Source organism: Pan troglodytes, chromosome 3 (assembly GCF_028858775.2).
Source record: "Pan troglodytes isolate AG18354 chromosome 3, NHGRI_mPanTro3-v2.0_pri, whole genome shotgun sequence".
Taxonomy (NCBI): domain Eukaryota; kingdom Metazoa; phylum Chordata; class Mammalia; order Primates; family Hominidae; genus Pan; species Pan troglodytes.
This window is the reverse complement of record NC_072401.2, coordinates 158570311-158590717: the sequence shown is the minus strand read 5'-3', so window position 1 is coordinate 158590717 and position 20407 is coordinate 158570311. Positions and strand designations below refer to the sequence as shown.

The following is a 20407-nucleotide window of genomic DNA, read 5'->3' as shown; positions in this document are numbered from 1 at the left end:
GCTAGCACAGAAAATAAATGTTTTCAGATTGTAGCAGTGGATTCAATAAAACGAAAGTATTTCCAGTGTTCACTTAGAAACTGCTTTGCCCAGTAGATACAGGATTATACCAGGATCTAAATATCAAAGGAAGAGGTTACCCTTGTGTCAACAATTATATAATTCTATACTCAAAACCCAAGAACAAACTAACCACTTCCTAAATTATGAATAGCAGTAGCACAAGCTGAAACCACAGTTGATCAGTGCATATAAAACCACAGTTTTCCTAGTACTTGTATATAATTATTTTCATAATATTTTGCACAAAATAATCAGAAGCCAGAAAATATTTCTGCATCAGTGAATAAGGAAGACATTTAGCAAGATAAATTCTTTTAAAGTAACCATTTCTGAAAAATGGTTTTAAAAACGGCATTGTATTTGTTGCATGAGCATTCATATTAACCAACTTAAATAGTCCTCTTTAAAACTGATTTATCAGAAACTCTACTGCTTACACTGAATGTTTCAAGTCCCTTGAAGCTAATACTTTGAACCAAATACCCTTTCTTTGAGGCTAATTGGTTAGAAGATGATTAAAATTCGGATTTGAATTTCACCAGTTTTCCACATTGAATAAGAAGCAGCATTGAATTCATTGTGAAGACAGCCAGTTGCTCAGTTCAAGTAAGGATTTTTGGCCCTGCTAAGTTTCTGATACTGAAATTTAACTTTTTAATTATTATAAACTTTTATCAACTTGTCTTCAAAAATTTCTAAAATACCGACTCATGAATTTAATCTCTCTTAGCCAAGTTCTTAAAGGGCCTTAGTAACAAAAGTTGCTGTTGATCTTGGTAGCTTTTCAGGGTTCTGGAGATTCTCTGTGGACACCCAGGCATTCTTCCTTCAGCTTTCCTGTGTATTTGTCTTTCTTTGCTCTCAATGTGTTCTGTGTGTGTTTTTTTTTCTCCTATCACTGCAGCATTTGCTTAGTTTGACTTCTTATCGGTGAGACTCCTTGTCCGAGATTATTGGCCAGCACACTTGATTTAAGAACGCTCTGGAAATACTCAACCACAGAATTATGCCCCCACACCATGAATGTTGTCCATGAATGAAATGCTGTTGTCATTCTCTAGACCTGTTTTAGAGTCATATGTTCTGTAGTGCTACTGTTCAGACATTCCACATCTTCTTTGTCTATCTTCTCTACTCCTCTCCTAGACTGTTACCTTACATTTTCCCTTTCCTCAAGCCTCTGGCATTATTTCTCCCATCCTCACTCTTAGATGGTAATTTTTTTTCTCTGTCACAAGGAGATTACAAGCAATCAGAAAAGGACTTCTGAACACTTTCCTCACGCTACTTACCTGCATGTCTCACTGGCCCTCAGCAACTGACTTTCCTCCCAGTGACCCTAGGCGAACACTGTTTGTCTTCCTTACTCCATCTCATTCATCTCTTGACCACTCAAGTGTGCCTCCTGCACTCTTCTCTCTCCTCCTCCTTCTTCTTTTTTTCCATTGGCCATTCTATTGATTCATTACCCTCAGCACGTCAATAAGGCTATTACTTCTCCCATCTTTAAAGGAATATGTGCTTCTCCTGATCCCACATCGTCATCCAGCTACCACGCATGTTGTCTCCTCTCTTCTCAGCAACTGCTCACGACAGTTATGTTGCATTCACTGCCCTCTTTTTATTCTCTTCTAAACTCATGCTCATCATATTTTTTGCCTCATCATTTGTCAGAATCGCACTTGGTACTCCATGATGACGTATTGCTAAATTCAGTGGAAAATCCTCAATCCTCCCCTTATCAGACCTATCATCAGTGGTTGACACAACTGATTATTCACTTCTTTTCACTGAACACTTTGACACTGGTATCCAGATCAGCACTCTCTCCCTGTTTTCCAGCTATCTCTCTGGCCACTCCTCAGTCCTCTTCACTGGTTCCTCCTTCTCTCTCTCTCAACTGGAATTATGACAATGTTTCTAGATTCAGTCCCCTTTTTAATAGAGATCACTTTATAACCATGGCACCTCTTCCTAATAACATTCATTTGACAATCTTGTCCAGTCTCATGACTTTTAGTAATATCCATAAACCTCTGGATCTCAAATTTATGTATCTAGCCCATGTAACCTAGAATCTTCTCTTGAATACCCACACACCTCTCAACCTTTCCATTTGGATTATTGAAACTACTTCTAAGTGGCCTCCCTGTTGCTACCATTGCCTTCCTGCATTCTATTTTCAGCACAGCAGTGAGTGTGATCCTTTTAAACATAAGGCAGATGATATAACTCCTTTCCTTGAAACTCTCCAATAGCTCCCAACTACAGTTGCCGAAGTGAACAAATGAAAACACAGGATTGCCTAGTTTTATATGTGAATTTCAGCTAAACAATGAATGATTTTATAAGTTTGGGGCCATACTTATACTAAAAGATTATTTATTGTTTATCTGAAATTCAAATGTAACTGGGCATCCTCTGTTTTATCTGGCAGCTCTACTCCCCAGTCACCCAGAGTAAATTGCTAATCCTCACCGTGACCTACAGTGTCCCCGTGTAGTCCTATTATCTCCAACCTTTGGTCCAGCCACAGCGTCCCCTCCTTGTCATTCCTTGAGTTGAATTTACCTAACATACTTCCAAACAGATTATTTGCCCTGCTGTTCCATATTCATGGGATAATCTTCCTCACATAGCCCCACGACTTCAAGCGTCAACTCCTTAAGGTTTTGCTTGCACGTCAGCTTCTCACAGAGGCCTTGCCTGTCATTCTTGTCTTCTTCCTGCTTTACTTTTTACTTCTTCCTGCTTTTACTTTTTTCCTGCAATACACTTTACCATCTAACATTGTATGTGCATTATTTATGTTGTGCATGGTCTGTTTTTCTCCAATAGAATATGTATTACATAAAGGCAGAGATATTTACTTCTTTTGTTCACTGCTTGATCCTCAGCACCTAGAAGAGTGTCTGGCTCGTATTAGTTGCTCAGTATGTATTTATTGCAAATGAATATATATTACATAAATGGTGACAAGATAGATAATCAAGAGCCTATTAGTGTGGTTATGAATGATCGTATTATGTTGATTAGGGTAATGGTGATTAGTTTCACAGTACCGTATCTGAAATCAGCTGAAGCAATGAAGGTTTTAGGGAAATAAAGATGATTTCAGAGCATTGCACACTTAGGGCAAAGCGATACAGAATAGAGGGGCAGGGTAAAGAACAAGGCAAAGAAAAGAATGTAGGAAGATATTTTTTCAATTGACCTTGAACTTTGTGGGAAGATATTGATCAACTGACCTAGAACTTTATTAAATCTCACTGTGACTTTGCACCTCCTGAGTATTCTAGCCCTGCCCAATGTAGACATTAGATTCTACATGGAAAAAAATATGCATTATTTTAATAGTCCCGTAAGTTGATCCTAGTTGATAGAATTTTACCTTTTGTAACTGCATGAATGTTACACTTTGAAGAGTCGGTCATCTCTCACCTGTACTGACAATGCTGTTCAGTCACCCCTTTATCTGATGCTGGCTGCTCCCTTTCCAGACTGTTGTGCACCCAGTAGATTTCTTGCATATCAGATTGAGAACTGATGGATCTACTTTTAGAAGTTTATTAAACTTAGGGCCGGGCACAGTGGCTCACATCTGTAATCCCAGCACTTTGGGAGGCTGAGGCGGGCAGATCACCTGAGGTCAGGAGCTCGAGACTAGCCTGGCCAATATGGTGAAACCCCATCTTTAAAAAATACAAAATACGAAGTGCAAAAATTAGCCAGGTGTGGTGGCGGACACCTGTAATCACAGCTACTTGGCAGCCTGAGGCAGAAGAATCCCTTGAACCCTGGAGGCAGAGGTTGCAGTGAGCCAAGATTGCGCCACTGTACTCCACACTCCAGCCTGAATGACAGAGTGAGACTCCGTCTCAAAAAAAAATTCAGAACAGTAAGATCTTAGCCTGGGTGTCCTTAGTCTCTGCCTATGCAGAATGTGAATCATCCTGTTTGCTTTATAGTTTATATCACAGTGGCAATCATATCCCTGAGCTGTTAGGGATCAAAGTTTCTACATTGTTCTCATGTACACTAAAAATTATTGAGAATAAAATGGACCACTGTACATACATAAAGTGTAATCATTTATTTAACAGCCTTCCAATTATGAACATTTGTTTTAAATTTTATTTTTAATTTTCTCTATTAATAATGCTACAATGACTATCCTTGGATTATACTTCTGATTATTTCCTTAAGATAAAAATTCTGAATATGGAATTACAGGATCTGAAAAAATGGACACTTTTAAGACTGCTTGTGGAAAATATTGTTGAATTGTCTTTCAGAAATACTTTGACATTTTAGTCTTCTTTACAGTTCATGAGAAAAATATTTTTGCCCCGTCTTGATCTACAATTGACATTAACTCTCCTCTGTCTTCTGATTTCTTTTATTCATTGGCCTTCTTTTCTAATTGCAAATATACACGTATTTCTGTACTTATTATATTAAGCTTTTTTCTAATCTTTCTTCTCATAAATCTATGATTCTTTCTTATTTTTTTCTCCCTGCCAAACTTAATGAAAAAGTTCTACTTGCTTTCTCCATTTCACTGCTTTTTAACGGCCCCCTTTCTTCCTTTCTTACTTCGATGAAACTTCTCTATTCCTAAGGTCACAGAATACCACCTGTGGAATAGCTACAGTGGCCTACTTTTACTCCTCTTTCTTGTTGATCTTTCCATCACTTTGATGTTATTCTCCCTCTCTACTCCTCAAAACTCTCTTCTCCTTGGGAGGAAAAATCACTAAGACCTCCAGGCTCTCTTCCCGACCCTTAGATTGATCTATTTTGAGACACCAGTGCTGGTTGATCCAGTGCCTTGGCCATTGGTCTAAGTATGGGGAAATCCCATTTTCCTGTCTTCTATCCTCTTTTCTTTTCATGTGTGCTCTTAGCTCATGGCTTTAACATTTGACATTTGTATATGTTAATGATTATCTTTCTCTATTCCAAGTGAGTCCTCTATATTTAATGCCACAAAAATGTTTGCAGTTGTCTGCTGGATATATGCATGTCAATACACCTCCACTTATTATAAATTGACCCAACCTGAACTTTTCCTTCTTTCTTACCAATTTTGCCTATATTACATAGTTATGTCACTGTTAATGCATTCCCTGAAACTAGAATCATTTAACATTAAGCATATCTCTTCTCTCCCTGATTCCCCATCCCACCAGCTACCAATTCCTGTTGGTTCTACCATGGTCATGTACTTTGCCACCCTTCTTTTCATTTGTTTTCCTCAATGGTGGTAATCAATCAGATCATAAAGCATACTCTTTTTAGCACTTCATTAATAGTCTGTCAGATCCTGAATACTATTGGAGATCAAAATATCCAAAAGACATCAAGATTTGGCCCCACCATGAAAGAACTTCGAGGCAAGTAGGAGGGACATGTACAACAATTTCAATTTGATGTAGTGCTAGACATATGAACAGAATGGTGGATCACAAAGGTCGACCAGCTTAGAGGTAGTCGCGTATATATAGAGAGAGGTCTCACTAGTGGAAGCCTCCTGGAGAAGCTGAGTCTTTATTAGTGAGTAGTGATTAGCCATGTGACAAGGCAATAAAAGCAGTTATTATTAACAAAGGGCAACATCAGGAGCAAAGGTTCAGATGCCAAAGCCTTGTTCATGGCTCCCACCAGAGTCTGCACACCCCCTTCTCCCAACCCAAGGTACCTCCTCACCTAAAATAGAAGTAGAAAGCCAGAAAAATTAAACTTGTATGTATCCCACCTTCCTTAACATCTCTTTTGACTCTTGCACTGCTTTCTGATTAAATCCAGATTCCATAGCATGGCACACACAAAGCCTTCCCAATCAGACCCCAATTCATTCCTGCAGCCTCACCTTCCACCATCTACTCTCCCCCTAATAGCAATGCTTTGTCACAGTCTTCATCTTTTTCTTCACCCAACACCATTTTTTTCCAACTCAGTTTCCTTGTAAATATCTAAAGTGCTTCTCCCTTCTAATCTATATAATAATTACTTTCTAATTCTCTAAGCTCTAGATTAACTTTGATCTCTTCTTTGTATCACCTCCTTAATTCTCTAGGCAGAATTAATCACACTCACAGCACTTGGGTTTTTACTTCCGTTATAGTCATTACCTAAAGGACACAGGGTTTTCCATCAAGAGATACGAACCTCACAATGGCTATATTATTCATATTCTTCATTTGTTGTGAGCACGTGACAGGAGTATAATATAGTCTACTGAATGATTTAACTTTTTATCTAACCCTGTTTTCAGAGCCATATCTTGCTTGTATCAATAGAAGAAGCCTTCTCAGGTGTGTTTGAGGTGACCGTACCAACTTTTCACAAAAATATTCTATGTTCTCTGTTGCCCCTGGTGATCGTTTTGACCTGCCCAGAATTCTGACCGTGAGACACAATCTCATTTTAGTGTGGTGACCGACATGTAAAAACATGACCAAAGAACATATAACTGTTTATGCTTTTATTTTTTGAAAGTGTTCAGATCTGTGCATGAGTACTAAAGATTTTATGGCAGAATAGGGATGTCACAGAGTGATTTAAAAATGTAAAAAAAATGCCCAAACACTTCACAAAATAATTATCATTTATATTTTTCTCCATTGTTGAAATAGGAATGGCATGCTAACTAGTTACTTTACAGAAGTTTCTTTTAATGTAACACCGTACACTGTAATTAAAATACCAGTGACATAGTGGGCCTCAGAGTTGAAATCCTGCATTTTGCATAGGATTTTTTGTTGGTTTCATTTCATATAAAGATTTTATAGGCAAAGAATATGAATTCAGAAAACAGACATAGGAGAAGTGAGCAGCTAAGGATATCATTATGCTTATTTTTTAAGTTCTTTAGCACAGAGGTATTCGTGGCCATAAAAATTAATTTGCTGATGTGTAATGCCCATTTCTCCCTCCAGAACAACTACTGAATATAAATCTGTTTTAGAAGAGAAAGAAGTCTGTTTCAGAATTTTCCTTGTAGGGCTGGACAAGCTCTGATTTGCCACATCAGTCTAGAAAGAATGTTGGGTGGAGATGTCATTGAACGCTGCCTAATGAGGTCATGCCACTCCATGTAACACAGACCAACATCAATCATGAGCTATATTTTTTAAAATAATTATTTATCTTTGCTAAACTTGGTACAACTTGGATAATTAAATATATAATAAAAATGTGTATGATAATCCCTAAATATGTATAGTGCTGAATTGTTTATTAAATTTTTAAAATATGCTATTTTGCTTAATCCTTATAACAGTTTTCCTAGGTAGGTGGAATCATCCCTCCTTTGAATACCTGTTCCTACAGACACACACATAAATGAGGTGTTCACCATGTAATTTTGACAAACGCCCCATTTTCTATGGCTGGTAGGTATGCCTCTCCTACCCTGAAGAAGAGAGTACTGTTTGCATTGTCAGCAGTAGGAGAGTTAGTGAGTGCCTTCTGACAGGATAAAATGTACCTGGGAGGGATGAATGGCAGGTTGCAGGAGGTATACTGCATTAACCGAGGCTTGTGAAATCTGTACAAAGCCCTTCCATTGAGTTCCACTGTGAATAATCTATAGAATGTTTAAAATAAAGGCCATTTTTTAAGTTTGAAATTTAAAAGCAGGATATTTTTCTAGAAAAGTAATTGGTATTTTTACTAATACTCTATTGACCATTTGTTGTAGAATGTGTAAATTTCTGTTATTTAATTCAGACAACAATGGCAAAAGCATTGTTTAACAGGGAGACCAGTTAAAAGACTGTTTCACATGTTGGCCTGAATTGTAAAGTGGCAGCAATGGAAGTAGGGAAAATGGTAAGATTCCAGACATAGTATGAAGATTGAGCCAAGATAACTTGATGTGGGATATGGAGTGTAGCACAGAAAAGAGAGGAGCAAAGTACGACTGCAAATTACGGAATTGGCATTTACTGAAATGGTAATAATGTGTTGATAAGAAATAGGAATTTTCTGGTAGTCCGCGTATAAATGATATGCAATGCTTTGAAACTATAGAAGATCACCAAGGGGAAGAATGTAGACAGAAACTAGAAAAGGTCCAAGCAGAGATCCTTGGGACACTCCAGCATGTAAAAAGAAGGTGATAAGGAGGAACCAGCACTCAGAGCTAAGGAGAAGCATCTTGTTAGGTAAAAGAAAATCTGCAGAGCACAGTGTGTGAAAAGCCACTTTCACACACTGATTGGTCAGTTAGTAAGACTGAAAAAACAGACCATTGGATTCAGCCATGTGGGGGGGTCATTGCTGACCTTTGCATACATTCTAATGGCTTCCACTGAATTAGCTCATTTTTCCCCTCAAAGCAGTTCACTGGGGGATTTTTCTGTTGCCCTCTCAGTTTCAGCTACTTAACACTCTTTTTATACTGTCAAGACATTTTAAAGTAAATAACTCTGTACCCTTATTTCTTACTCAAAGTAAGGCCTTCCACTCAAGGCACATACAAATCTAGAATGAAGTTGAGTGTATTATCCAACTATTTAACTTATTGAACATATAATTGACAATGTCTACCAATATAGCCACTATTCCTGAGCTAGATTTCCACAAAACATTCCACGATTTCCCTTAATGATGGTTGAGTGATACATTGAATATATATTGTACTGTAGGATAAATTTCTGTAAGAAAGTGTCTTCAAAGATTTTGAGTTTGAGGTATATATTCTTTCATGTTTTGCAGTGAAGGTGTGTTTTTCTTCCAATAGTTCTTAGTTTACATTTTCTTTCATTGGAAGTTCATCACTGTTAGGCGTTATCTTGAGTATTATAACAAAGCAAATCCACAAGTATTCAATATAAGATTAGGAAAAAAATTCCTGCGATACTTTGTTGTCAAACACTTGCCACTGATAGACGTTATTTTAGCTTTTAAGGCCTGTCACATTGTTTATTCAGAGGAATTGTTTTTCAAATTTTAGTAAAAAAAAAAAAAAAAAAAAAACACCTTAATTTTGGCTTCCCACAGATGCCATTGTGGAAAGCATTCTTAGTACTATGTTATTTAGTCATCCCATGGAATTCTAGTTTTCCACATTGATTATTACTTATAACCCGCAGTTTGACCTAGGAAGTGGGAAACTGTGTATTGACTCTGACTCACCAGCCAACAATGAGCCTGCTCTGTGGTGGAGTTGACTTCTGTGGAGACCTTCAAATCTAAAGTGCTTGCACTAGGGTGAAATTTTTTCTTTAGCTTGTAGACCACCAGTGCTTTAGGTGAGAAGGTGTTGAGAGTAACAGTGTTTTAGTTTGTAAATCTGGTTAGATAGTAATGGTTCTCCAGTTTCATGATGACGGGAAAAGTGAGTCCATAGCAGTTGTTTCATCTATCAAGTTGGTAAGAAGGTCTACTTAGTAAATAAACATTACTTTTATTTAAGACAGCACTTTGGGCAAAATTAGCCATCTCTTTTTTCATATATCCATTCTTCTCAGGAAGACTTCTGCTCTCTGGGGTTTTTCTGAAACCATGAAACTCATGGCCTTTGAAGGCCAGTTGCAGGTTTGAGCCTTAAAATGTATTGCTTTTAAATGCTGGCTCATACGCTTTTCATACTGGACTGTTGCTGTGATGGGTTATATAGATATGTCAAGTTTTATTCAATTGTCATGCTCTTTGAATAAGAACCCCTCAATTTTAAGCCTTGATGTGAATATAATTGGCCACCTTCCCTAGGATTTCTCACTTAAATATATAATCTGCATTACTCACACAATATTAAAACATCTGTTCTTGAGTAGGAATGCAAGCATTTGCTTTTCATTGCCGGCTTAAAAATAATTTAAAAACATGACCCAGATAACTTTTTGAATGAATTCGGATATGAACATAGGGAAAGGCAAAGAAGCGTGTTTAAATGAATTGTTTCAGGACATTCTTGTGTCTTTACAGAACCTCCCGTGAGTTGTTCCTGGCAGGCATTTGTGTCTGCATGCCCTGTCTGCTGCTTAGGCTCTTTAAAAGTAAGACCTCTGTACAATATATCTGTTTGACATTACATAAATGAGATTGGAGACACCTTTAAGAAGTGATGTTACCCAAGGCTGGACATTTATTGTCTTCTCTAAAACACCTGATCATTTTATAATATTGTTTTATTTTTAACTCCGACAATAAAACCTAATCTGCATTCCTAACCTTTTGTTAGGTATGAATGAATTGAAAACTTTATCAGTTTGAAGTGTACTATATGCAGTTGACTAGGAAAGTTGCAACATAAATCTTTGTAGGCCCTAATAGTTTTGCAACAGTTGCTATGCTACTCAAGGTAAACATTTATATGTGTGTATTTGTCCAAGGAAGATTCATTTTAAGTGTGTTTTTAAAATTGCACTGGCCACAAAAATCCTAATAAAATGACAAGCTATGGTTTTTTAGAGGTAAGTAATGACTGATTGTGAAATTATAAGTAGTTCAGATGGTACTATTCCAAACAGGAAGTCAGCTTTTCTTTTTTCTAAAAAAGGGGAAAGATGTTAACAAGTGCAGAAAATATTTAAGGTAGCCATAATAAAATACAAAACAGTAAAACACTGATTTTTGAAAAGAACAGTGGAAAAGTCAATAAGAAAACTTAACTTTTGCAGCCAAACTTGCTGTCTTGAGCTTGTTCCTATGGCTATGATTTTGTCTGAACTCCTGGGCTGCCAGTTATTTTTCATTAATAAAAATAGAAATATATTTGTTTTTCAGTAATTCTTACATACTAAGTTCACTTTTTTCTGGTCCACATTCACCAGGATTTGTGTGATACTTGTTTGGTTACTTGTATGATTCATAACAGCAGATTCTCGTTTTGGCAAGAGAAAACTCTCTTCTATGATGCAGTATACTTGGCTTCTCACAAAGGCAAGCATTTTCTCTTGTTTTGTTTATAGTGCTCACCTCACAGGTTTTTACTTTTGTTCATTTGTTTTATTTTTTATTTTTTATTTTTTGAGGCAGAGTCTCACTTTATCACCCAGGCTGGAGTGCCATGGCCCAATCTTGGCTCATTGCAACCTCCGCCTCCTGGGTTCAAGTGATTCTTGTCCCTCAGCCTCCCAAGTAGCTGGGATTATAAGCGTGGCCAACATGCCTGGCTAATTTTTTGTATTTTTAGTAGAGATGGGGTTTCACTATGTTGGCCAGGCTGGTCTTGAACTTCTAAACCTCAAGTGATCCACCCGCCTTGGCTTCGGGAAGTGCTGGGATTACAGATGTGAGCCACTGCACCTGTGTGAGCCCTTACAGGTTTTTAAATAAATGCTTGTTGAATGATTGAATAGACATGGTGTAATATTATCCTTTGTTTGCTCCTATAATAGTTAAGTGGAGAAGTCGATGGCATGTATTAGCATTCTAGGGCTGCCTTAACAAAATACCACAGACTTAAACAGTGGTGCCTTAAACAATGGAAACTTGTTTTCTCAAAATTTTGGTTGCTAGAAATTGAGATCAGGGTGTCAGTAGGTTTGGTTTCTTCTGACACCTCTCTCCTTTACTTGTAGATGTTCATTTTCTTCCTGTGTCTTCAGACGGTCTTCCCTCTCTACTATGTCTATGTTAAAATTTTCTCTTACTGTAAGAACACCAATCATGTTAGATTAGGGTCCACCCTAATTACCTTATTTTACTGATCTCTTTAAAGACCCTGTCTCCAAATACAGGCATTCTGAGATACTGTGAGTAGGACTTTAGTAGAATAGAAATTTTGAGTGAACTCTAATTCAGCCCATAATACAACGTGTGTCTATATTCATTTAAACATTTTTGGTGTCAGTTTTCTAAGCACGGACCTGTTTCCTTCAGATTTTTAGGACCATACTGCTTCTATTTATAAGCCAGACATGCCTTTCTAGGATATTTGATGTCTTAAAGAGCAGGGTAAACTTCATGTACTCTCAAAATTTTATATATATATGTAAATGTAGAATTATCCCACAGTTGTACCACAGGGCAGTGTTTCCCAAAACTCACTCATCTGCTAAAACAACAAGGAGAGTTAAAAGAAAAAAAAAACAGAGTTCAGTCCCATTATAGACTTACTAAGTTGTTTATTATATTTTTGAAGCTCTCAAGATAATTTTGCTGAAGCTGTATTGGACCCTCTTGTATCTGATAATTAAGTAGAATTTTTAAATGTAAAAGCTGGCAAGAAACTTGAAGGTCATTGAATATAGCTACCATATTTTGTAGTGGAGGAAACTGAGGCACAGATTGATTATGCAATTTAGTCAAACTCTCTTCCCTACATGTGAGTATCTCTGGGATTTAGAGTCCAGTTCCTTAACTCCTGATCATAGTTCTCTCATTATCATGTTGTCATTCAGAGTAACTTTCATCAGAGAATTTTGAAGACCCGATTTTGCATAGGATCCTTATCTCATGGAGCTGACATCTTAGAAATGTACTGTTTGGCAGGACACTTCATCACATAGATTGTAGATGCTTTTCTGCTCTTTGACAACCTGTCCTTACAAAGTAATAGGCCTAAAAGGGTCTAGGCTAGGGCCACACCCTCACCAAGGTTGTCATTACTGCCCTGCAGGTGATAACACAGAAGCTTTTCTCTGGCTGAATAAGGGTTTTGGTTTAGTTGTCTACATTGCAGAACACCAAGAAACTCTGCTTCCGGTTTGTGTCCATTGCTATCCACTAAATTGTCTTAGCACAACCTATAGCTTAAAAGTACACCATCATATTTTTATGAAGAATAAAAGACATAAACAGGAAACGTGAAAATCCAAGTCAAGGCGTATTTTGCATATTCTAACCAGTTTAACAGCCCAATCATAAGTGTTTTTAAATATCAAAAGTATTGTTAGAATTTTCTAGATACTAATTATGGGAGAAAATGCTATTAGTCTGTAATGAACAGTGTTACTTTGTTAGAGAGAAAAGTAAAACTTAAAAATTCAAAGACTTTTTTTTTCTGTAACTTCTTTTTTTCATTGCTCCCCCCTTTCTCTCTGAGAGTCCCTTTAAACAACTTAGAAAAGCAGAACTTTGAAACTGAACAACTCGGCTCTTTCTTGAACCAGTGGGTGGAGGGACAGTCATGAGAAGGCCCTTAAATAGAAGCACCACTTCCCCTGTTCTGTCCAGGGATTGATTCTTTGAATCCCGGGAACTTATGTTCATTCTTCTTTCCTGTTTTTTGGGTGGGGACCACTGTGTGTGGGGTGTGGTGGGGAAAGAGTTGTCTTTCTAAATTTATCAAATTTTAATTTTAATATTTAGAAGCTTAGAGATTTGTAACACCAACTGATCTATACATACAGTAACAGAAGATGCTTTTCTCCCAACCTTTCACATTTGAAGGGATGGGTATGCAGATTGCAGATACTTCACTGGACCTAAGGTGTGCATCTTTTGTTTGCCCAGTATTACAGGCTTATCTTGTTTTGCCTTCTTTTGTGTTAATATTTTGAACTGCATCTCAGCAATATTAATTTCAGTTAGAACTTTGTATTACTTCAAAAGAAATGCTTTATTCAGACAGTCTCCAACAGACTGGAAGCAAAATAAGCCAAATCATTCTTGGATTACAGTCTAATTGAAATTAGCCTACATAACAATTATATTTTATGCTTAAAATATACATCTGCACCCTGACAATTTAATAAATAATGTATACTTTTTGTATTAACTTGCTAGCAACCACTTATTTTATCTGTACAGATTTTGAAACTTTCCATTTGTAATAATACTTATTCTTTGACTATTATTGACCCCTTAATTTTTACTTTATAAAACATTTGTATACATATATAGGCTTATATTTTTGAAATATGCAAAAATTTGCGTTAACTTTTTACACCATAAATTTAATCAATAGTAACTTAATTAGCTAAATTAAAATTAAAACCGTTTTTAGATCAATGTTTATATCTGTAATAGAGTTTTCAGTCATAGTTCTGTCAAAGCAATTTTGTGTTCCTTGGACAATTATAGAAAACACTGGGTAATAAAAACATATTAGATTTAGTTCCAACTCTCAAAGTTTAACAGACTAATGGGTAGAGCAAAAATATCATAAAATAATTAGAAAATATCTTAGTCCTAATATTTTAGCCAGATCCTTGACATTATTGAAATTAAGTCTTTAATAGTAACCATTGTACTGTATATATATGTACTTACACATTTTCCATGTATCTTTGCGTATCTTTGTTTATCCTGTAACATCATGTCATAAACCTCAAATATACAAAATAAAACTTATTTAAAAAACAAAAAGATGAAAGGAGTAACAGCTGAGTGGAGACTTGGAAAGTACATGTGAGTAATCCAGGCAAGGAAGGAGGCCAGACATTGTCATTCCACTGTGCTTTTCTCATAATGCACACACAGGCCCTGGAACACTGTAGTTACTCAATAAACTTTTGTTTAAAAAAAAAAAAAAAAAAAAGGATGAAATCATTGTTGGCCCAAGGCTGCCACGTTCATTTCTGCCGATTATACCCTGTAAGAATGTTCCCCTGTGGGCAGCGGGACACCCACAAAGCCAGGAGCCCCACGAGGGTTGTGCCTGTCCAGAGGAAAGGTGCTCCTTTTCCTAGTTTACTGGGCAGCTTCTGCTCTTCAAGCCAAGTGCTCACAGAGCAGCCCACAGAGGGCTGTGGGACAGTGATGACCCTGTTGTGCCAGGTTTCATGGATGAATTGGATTTTTGAAAAGGTCATTGTAATGGTAAAGATTTATGATGTGGATCAACGGGGGGAGAGTTTTTGCATGTCAGGTATGGGGACAGATTTAGCATAAATTACAAAGTCTGAGATGATATTATATGTGCAGTAGTCAGTGAAGAGACTAGACCGATTGGAACAAAATATGCATGTCTCTGATGAGTAGCGGATTAGAGTGGAAGGTGAGCAGAGGTCAGTTTTTGAGGGCTCTGAATGCTGTGTAAGGAATTTGGATTTTATCCTCCAGATGAGAAATCACATAGGCATTTGTCCAAATTCATCATAGGATCAGTAATATCTTATTTAGTAGATTAACCCAGGATTATGCAGCATAGAACAAAAGGAGAGAGAAATGATTAAAGGTAAGGAGATAAGGTTAGAAGCTGCTATTTATAGTACATGTTTTTAGTATGGAGCCCAGGATGGAAGTAATGAGAATGAAAAGGAAGAGCCGATGTGTTAGTGTTTTCCTATACGTGGGCATTTAGATTGCTTCCAGTCTTTCTAATCATTGAACATATTTCCATGTGCATAAGTGAAAGAATATTCAGTGCTTATCAGTTACATCAGCTAAAGTGTTGTGCCTACGTACACTAACTTCTGCAGGCAGAGCAGAGGAATTCCAATTTAATCACATCCTCAGTAATCCTTTTTAAAATTCTTGCCAGTCTCATCTGTGTGAAAAAGTATCCTTTTTTCGTATGTGAAATAATATCTCTCTTTGGATTTCTCTGATAATGAAGTTCAGCATATTTTCATATGTTTATTGACCATTCAAGCTTTTTATCTGTAATATGCCCATTTTTCTTCCATTGCATTTGTCTTTATTTTTGTATATTCTGGATACTAATCTTATGACAGTCACATAGTTTGTCAGTGTGTTCTCCAGTGTCCCTCCGATCTCTTAATCTTGTTTATTAGGCATTTTATATTAAAAATATATTGTTGGCAATTTATTAAGCTGATCTTTTATGATTTAGATATTTTCTATCTTGATTAATAAGTTCTTTAATGTCAAATGATTTCTAACTATTTTGTTCTAGATCTTTTGAGTTAATTATTTCTTATTCCATTTTTAATTTATGTGACACTAATTTGCATAACTACCAGGTAATTTTTCAGATTAAGGAAAATGAAAAGTGGAAAAGAAAAGGAAAATTTGGTAAACTGTAGTATAGTTTTCATTCTAAGTTTATAATTGAACCATGAAGATATTTTTAATTCTTTTATATGACCAAAAGATATCCATATCCCTCACGGTTGGTGGTAATGAAAATTAATGTCTTTCTCATTGATTTTACAGGAAATCTATCAGAGTTCATCTTCATGAAGTCTTTGCAGAGTAGTTATTTCTAATTGGATTCAGTACAATTTTCCTTCACACATATTTCCAGCCTTAGTCTTTATAATTTCTTGCATAAGTCCAGAAGGAATACATTGTCGTTTTTAAAACAGTTAACACAGGATTCATTTTACTTTCAGCAATTCACAGAAGCTGTGAGTCCTTCAGTGCTACCCCCTTCAGCTTTGCCACTGGACCTGCTTAATAATGCTATAACTGCCTTTAGTACCTTGGAAGACCTTATTCGATATCTTGAACCAGAGAGATGGCAGTTGGACTTAGAAGATCTATATAAGCCAACTTGGCAACTTCTTGGCAAGGCTTTTGTTTTTGGAAGAAAATCCAGAGGTAAGCTCCCTCTTCAGATTAGAACCTCATTTAATTTTCTTAACAGCTAATGTTTCAGATTCTTCTGCCACAGCTTCTAAAGGGTAGAGTTTAAAATTCATCAGTGATATATTCAATACATTTTCTTATCATTTGAGCATATTTATATCTTGAATAATAATATATACAAAAGGAGGAACTTAGTTATAACCCAGTGGGTGTGGAAAATTGAAAGGGGGATACTTCTGAAAATTCCAGTTATATATTATCTTCAAAAATATCATTTTGATGAAGTCCTTCATTGCATTTTACAAAAATCACTGCTTACTCAAACCTAATACTTGGAATATGTTGATTTTGGGACTCAAAAGAAATTATCATAGCTGCAAAACCAGGTTAGGGATAGAAAAAGGGGATCCTCTACAAAAATGTTTGTCTACAGTATCTCCCATGGGTCAGTATTATATGACTTTGCATTTCCTAAGCCTAGACAATTCTAAAAAGTATGAAAAATGGCAACAACCCAACATAAAATAGAATTCATAGTTTTCAAGGCAGGATTCATAGCAAGAAAACAAGAACCTAAAAGAACCCACACCATAATAATTTTTAACTATATAAATTTGCTGTTGAAATAATCACTTTTGCCCATATGGGTGTATCTTTCTCTAAGAGTGAAAGTGATGTTAATTAAACCTAATTCTGCATGGCCAAGAAATTGGAAATAATCTTAACTGAGTTTTCTATAAAATTACCTAATTTTTTTAGTAACATTGGAATTGGAAAGCATCCATAGCAGACACAAATGAAAACGTATAGAAATAACTGTTTAATTACAATGCACTCAAAATATCTGTTTTAGTCTGTCAGAAACAGTGAAATCTACTGCTTTGGAGAATGCAATGACAGCCTAGAGAATTCATATGAAAGGAACAATGTTCGGTTAATTTGAGCCATTCACAAGGGCAGATTGCACCAGACTTGCTCTTCTAAACCTTGTCAGAAGGAAACCCGATTCCTGTCCTTTCCTGCTCTAAGAGTTGCAGCTTTTTTGGATCATGAGCTTTAATCTCAGCAGGTCATGTTCAGACTTGCCCAGCCCTGGTATTTCACTATGCCAACAGACGTGGTTTCCTTTTGGCAATATTTGAAATCAGTGTTCAAGTGCCTGGGCAGTTGAGTCCTGTCCAGATGCTGAAAGCTGTTACATATTTATAAGATTTGATCTTGATGAATAACTTGATGAATAACTTACGAGCAACACTTCCCTTCCCTCCCACTTAGGAACAGGAAGATGAAGATCTGCAAGACTAGCTGAAATATCCATGAATAGAGCCCTTGTTAGCAAATTTGAAGTTGATTATCATGTTGATCTGTAAGAAGCAGGGGCAGTGAATCAGGTTCTAAACTGAGATCTAGTTTTTTGACAGCTGATTTCTGGATTTGAGCCTAAAAACCTCCCTTCTAGCCAAGCCTTTATGCCTGAAAATGTACGCCTGGTGCTGAAAGATTTGGCCAGAGGCTAGCCTGCATTCAAAAGCATCGGAAGCTGAACAGATCTTTCAGATATTCATTTAACACTTTCAAAATTGAAGCCCTTTGCAGTTTTCCAAATTTATTAACTTTTTAAGCATGCAGTAAGTGTGAGAAAAGCAGTGTACATTTTTGGAACTTTACATAAACTAAAATACAGGTGTGGGATAACATCTATATAGACAAAACCAACTCCCCTCCTGAGAGTATCTCTACAAAGGAATAAGGAGTCAAACTTTTAAAAGCTTCTAATTAGACATTGAAATAGATTTCCCACAGAATAAACATCACAGTGTTACCACATTCATCTTAGAAAGACCACCCTCAGATTACATTACAGTAATAGACTATCTTTGGACTGAATATCTTAAAAGAATGAACAACTAACAAAGAAAAATATTACTGTTTTTTGTAGCAAAACGTATAATGACATTTGCATTTTAAAATAATGATTTTGGTTGGTGATGTGCTCAAAATCTGCATTCTTTAGAAAAACAAACTAATACCTGTATTTGTTTTCTTAGGAGATAATTATGAAAAGGAAAAAAATCTGAAGACCAACTTTTACAAATATTTGGCAGAGGGAAACTTCTTTAATATTATTATAGTTAAGCTATTCAAAAAGTATGCTTTGGTACATTATCTTTCTTTCTTCTTTTCGTTTTTCTCTTTATTTGCCTTCCCCCCCTAAAAGTACTATACAATGTTTCAAGAATGTATGACATATGACTTAACTTAACGAAGCTTATATGCGTTTGAAGCCTTAGCAGTAGGCAGCATAAATTTCAAAATGAAATGCCAAATTTAAAATCCTTAGTTATATTTTTAGAAAACTGTGGACTGCATAAATGCTTTACTGTTTTTTCTTTCACTTTCTTCCTCTAGTTCAGGGTTTTCATTCATACCTTGCTACTGCTACAAAAAAATACTGTATTTTCTAAGTCAAGCTTAACTAGTACGTAAAAAGGGCTTTTGACTTTTGTGTCAAACATGATAAATGAGTGGAAGCTAAGTTAAAAGTGTGTTTAAATTTTCACATTGTAGCAGGTATCACAACTTAGTTCACTTGGGAAATCTGTCTAACCTTTTATTGTGGTTAAGTAAACATTTTAAAGGGAACATATACAATCTCATTTTCTATTATCATGAAATAGCATATTTAAAACTACTTGACATAGGTGAATATGCTTTGAGAGCTGAGAGCTTCTTCACTCACATTCTAAAGAAGTATAATTCTTAAATAAGCATTGAAGACTTTGGCAACCAGATTTTGTGTTTGTGCATATTTTAAGTCTTCTTCCTCCTTGCCCAGGCATTAAATACTAGAGAAAAGCTTCAAATAAGCTCATATATAGTTTTAACAACTAAAGAGGAATGTATGCATATACTATTAGATCAGCAAAATGAAACCAGGTAAAATATGTGATACCATTTAGCATAATGAGCTCATTACTTTTATTAGGGATAAGTTGGCCTATTCAGAGCATTTGAAAGAAGGATTTGCTTTAAATATTTAAAAGCTTTGCCTTCACAGGATCATTTTCCGATTAAAAAGAAATCTTTCAGTAGCCAAATGAAACAATGACTTTCCCTTGAGTTAGAAAAATAATTTTTTAGCTGAATAAGGTGTTGAAATGGACTCATTGAATTAGGATTTCTTTGGTGCTTTCCTATACTTGACTCAGGTTTTAGTCTATCATATAGTTTACATACATTTCTAATTTACAATTACCTATGCATAATTTTATAATACGTTTCTTAAAATACTTAAATTATCAAAGACGATTAAGACAATATAAGTATTAAAAACACCTGATCACATGTATAACAAATCCAAGAAAATAAGCATTTGATTCTTACCTTGTCACTTCAAAATTAATAAAACTTAGCTTTTAATTTAAAAGATTGGATTACATCATGATTATTTCTACTTGAAGCCATCTTTAACCAGAAAATAGCTTTCTTTTTTTTCATTCATGTCTGTGTTATCCATATTAGTGGAAAGGTATTTAAGTAGGTTTATTATATTTTAGATAATATTTCTAAATTTTTAAAAAAACTTTATTAGGAGAAAAAAACCCTGAAGGCATATATGTTATCTGAAAGTATTCAATCTCATTGGAATTGCTTTATTTGAATATTTCTAGGGGAAAAAAATAGGCAGAGATGTAAGGCAGAAAATAAATTATATTAGAAGTCTTTATCCTAATAGTAATTACCTACTATTCATGTGATATGTATAAATTCACATTGAACATGGCATGTTATTTTGATATAATTTTCCTGAGGCAGAATCATTTTGTAGTTAAAAACAATGGTTCTTTGAGGATTTACTGCAACAAATAATATTTTGTTTGGCCCTCAAAAGTAGGTATTCTTCATAGAATAAAGCACAAACAGCATAGTTAACCAACTTGCTAAAGGAGTA

At 35.7% G+C, this 20407-nt stretch overlaps 1 protein-coding gene across 3 annotated transcripts in view; it reads left to right on the top strand.

The window, feature by feature from the left end:
* Positions 1-20407, top strand: part of PDGFC (platelet derived growth factor C) — a 210535-nt gene that overhangs the window by 183007 nt on the left and 7121 nt on the right. For all 3 annotated transcript variants that reach the window (XM_063809961.1, XM_054683457.2, XM_063809962.1), the window contains one exon: positions 16260-16467. In XM_063809961.1, coding sequence (XP_063666031.1) covers positions 16260-16467 — 208 coding nt within the window. The remainder of the gene's footprint in view (positions 1-16259; positions 16468-20407) is intronic.